This window comes from Manacus vitellinus, unplaced genomic scaffold (assembly GCF_001715985.3).
Source record: "Manacus vitellinus isolate BGI_N305 unplaced genomic scaffold, ASM171598v3 ctg7180002433428_pilon, whole genome shotgun sequence".
NCBI lineage: Eukaryota > Metazoa > Chordata > Aves > Passeriformes > Pipridae > Manacus > Manacus vitellinus.
This window is the reverse complement of record NW_021938483.1, coordinates 2,698-5,453: the sequence shown is the minus strand read 5'-3', so window position 1 is coordinate 5,453 and position 2,756 is coordinate 2,698. Positions and strand designations below refer to the sequence as shown.

At 63.4% G+C, this 2,756-nt stretch overlaps 1 protein-coding gene across 1 annotated transcript; it reads right to left on the bottom strand.

Moving 5' to 3' along the window:
• Positions 1-22: 22 nt before the first annotated feature.
• LOC115307260 (spectrin beta chain, erythrocytic-like) lies at positions 23-2,169 on the bottom strand (the record flags this gene model as incomplete). The annotated part of the gene is made up of 8 exons (XM_029958484.1): positions 2,021-2,169; positions 1,796-1,947; positions 1,425-1,598; positions 1,223-1,314; positions 1,025-1,128; positions 488-600; positions 221-408; positions 23-140 (listed from the first exon to the last, which is right to left on the bottom strand). Coding segments are annotated over exons 1-8 (1,089 nt in total), but the record flags the coding sequence as incomplete, so codon positions are not given.
• Between the last annotated feature and the right edge of the window lie 587 nt (positions 2,170-2,756).

The window sequence follows — 2,756 nt, the reverse complement described above, 5'->3', positions numbered from 1 at the left end:
CCCCAGGAGATGGACCCCATACCCGGTTGATGTCGGAGACCAGGCGCCCCTCGTGCGGGGTGTAGACGCGCTGGTTGTTGGCTCTCATCCGTGACTGGATGGTGAAGAGCAGCACCTCCAGGTTACCCTTCTCCTGAAACCTGCCCCGGAGAGAGCTCAGTGGCCACCCTTGGGTGCCCCGCACTGCCAGGCAGGCATGGGGAGGGTGGGGGACTCTTACTTGGGGGGCTTCTCCACGGTACGGTAGGTGCTGAAGGCTTGCAGCTGGTGCTGCACCCCGGCCAGCGAGTTGGCGAAGCTGCGGCTGTTGAGGGAGGCGATGGTCTGCTCGATCCAGGTGAGCAGGTCAGATGCCAGCCCCCCGTAGCCCTCGATCATCCGCTCCGTCTCCTTGGCGTGCTCGATGACCTGCAGCGGCACCAGCGGTGAGCGCGGGGGGCCGACACCCCACCAGAACCCCCCCGACCACCTCAACACTGTCCCTTACCTTGCCCAGGCGCCTTCCCTCCACCTCCAGCACCTTCATTTTGGAGAAGTAGTGGTAGAAGGCCACCACGTAGGTGATGATGGACTTCTCGTCAGGGTTCTCCGTGAATACATCTGCCCGGCACAAACAAGAGGCGTCACTCCTGACCCAACATCCACCCACTCCACAGGCCACCACAGCCTCGTGAGGCCTCCCCGGTGCCCACCCAGACCCTCCTTCCTTTCCGTGGGCTGGGAACCTCTCTGCACTCGACGGAGCCTGGCAATGTCCCAGCAGAGGACTTTGAGCAGGAGATGGGCAGCACAGACTCATCCTTCGGGGTCAAGGAGCAGTGTGTGAATGCCAGGTGCCCGCTTCTGCCACGCTGAACGAGTGCTCCAGGTATGTGCCTCGGGCGTTGGATCTTGGTTTCAGTTTATGGAGTCAACCAGCTCAGGCCTGGCGGATGGATGGGCATGGATGACAGCGTATACACGCCGAGGACATCACCACTCCAGGTGCCACCACAAACCTGGTGCCTGCCGCCATGCACCATACCTGTGCCTGTGATGAGGAGCATTGAAGCCAGGCCCGTCCTTCCAAGACTTGATGAAGATTTGGTACATTCAAACGTAGGGCCGCCGGTACCTGGGGGGGGGGGACTTTTCGCAGAGAAGCACCAAGGGATGGGGACAGGGTGTCACTGTCACCCTCTTGACACTGCTGGACCCCGGAGCAGAGGTGTGGGGCACCTACCCTGCCGTCTTCATCTGGCACCAGAGCAGCAGTGCATCCCTGGCAGAGCGTGTCTCCCGGCCCTCCTGCGTCTCCACAATGATGTCCTGGATCTGGGGGACAGAAGGACATCCTGGGGTTGGAACAGGAGCTCCACGGAGGATGGCTCCTGCTTGGGAATGAGGTGAGGAGCTGAGGGGTGCCCCAAGCCACCTGTTCCCACCTGGAAGCGGAGGATGATGGTCCAGATGAGGCCAAGGACGAGGCGGTGGTTGCCATCCACAATGTCGTGGGAGCCCATGTTCTCCAGGTGCACCCGCTGCTCCTTCAGGAACTGCAGCGCCTTGTCCACATTCTCCAGGCAGTGGATCCGCATCCGGCCCTTGGTGGGCTTGGGCTGGGGCACAACAGGGTTCAGCACCCTCCCCTCCACACCGGGTACCCCAAACCCCGTGCGGGACACCCCCATGCCCACGCTGCCACCCCAATGCCTGGCCAACGCCAAGGTCAACGCCCTGGTGGAACAGCTGGCATGACATGGCATGGCATGGCATGGCATGGGTCCCAGGGTCTCCAGCCGGATGGGATTCCTACCAGAAGCTCTCCTGACAGCACCTCCAGCAGCTTGATGAGCACGCGCCCGTCCCGGAGGTCCATGTAGAGGTCCGAGATGCGGCAGGTGACACGAGCCAGGTGCGAGTTCACCCACTTGGTGAAGGTTTTCTTCTGCACGGCCTCCCGCTCATCTGCAAGGACAGCGGGCACGGGGTCACCGACAGCAGGGACAACCCAGGGGCACCAAGGGGACCCGGCACCCACCTGCCAGGGCTTTGATGCGGGAGCGCTCAAAGAGCCGCGCCGAGCTGTTGTCGTTGTCCAGCTCATCGTCGGACGCGTCCCAGCGGACGTTGATGCGGCTGTACTGCTGCTGCAGCTCCAGCTGCTCGTAGTCGTTGGCCGAGGTCATGGTCCCGGGTCCCCCCGGCCCCGATGGCCGTCGGCTTACCGGCCGAGAGGCCCACTGGGTCAGCGGGACGTTGAGCACTATCAGCGTGGCCTGCGGCGGCCTCGCGGCCCTTCTGGCACGTGGGGATTTGCGGCTCAGAGCGGCTGGATAAGCTGCTCAGAGGGATTTAGCCTCACCCCACCCAGGTGTTGGGGGGGCACCTGGGTGCTGCGTGCTCCAGGACCCCCCGTGCTGAGCTGTGCTGAACCGTGCTGATGGCTGTTTACGGTGCTGTGTCCCCACCCAGGTCCCTCCTGCCCCGCTAGCACCCCGATCCAAGTCATGCCAGTGTGATTTGTCCCCATCTTGCTTGCCCCTAGGGAAGCGGGTGCTGCTCACCCCCACCCCAACCCCTGCACAACAGAGGGGCTTCGCCGACACTGGTGGCAGAAAGTGGGTGACAGCTGCCAGCGGGGGTGGCCACCCACCCCCGGGGACATTTGAGACACAGATAGGACATGGCTGGTATCTAAAAATGCCTCCGAGCAGCTGTCGGTGGCTGCTGGGGCCCCGGAGGGGTGTGAGGAGATGGGCTCTGGCTCCCCACAG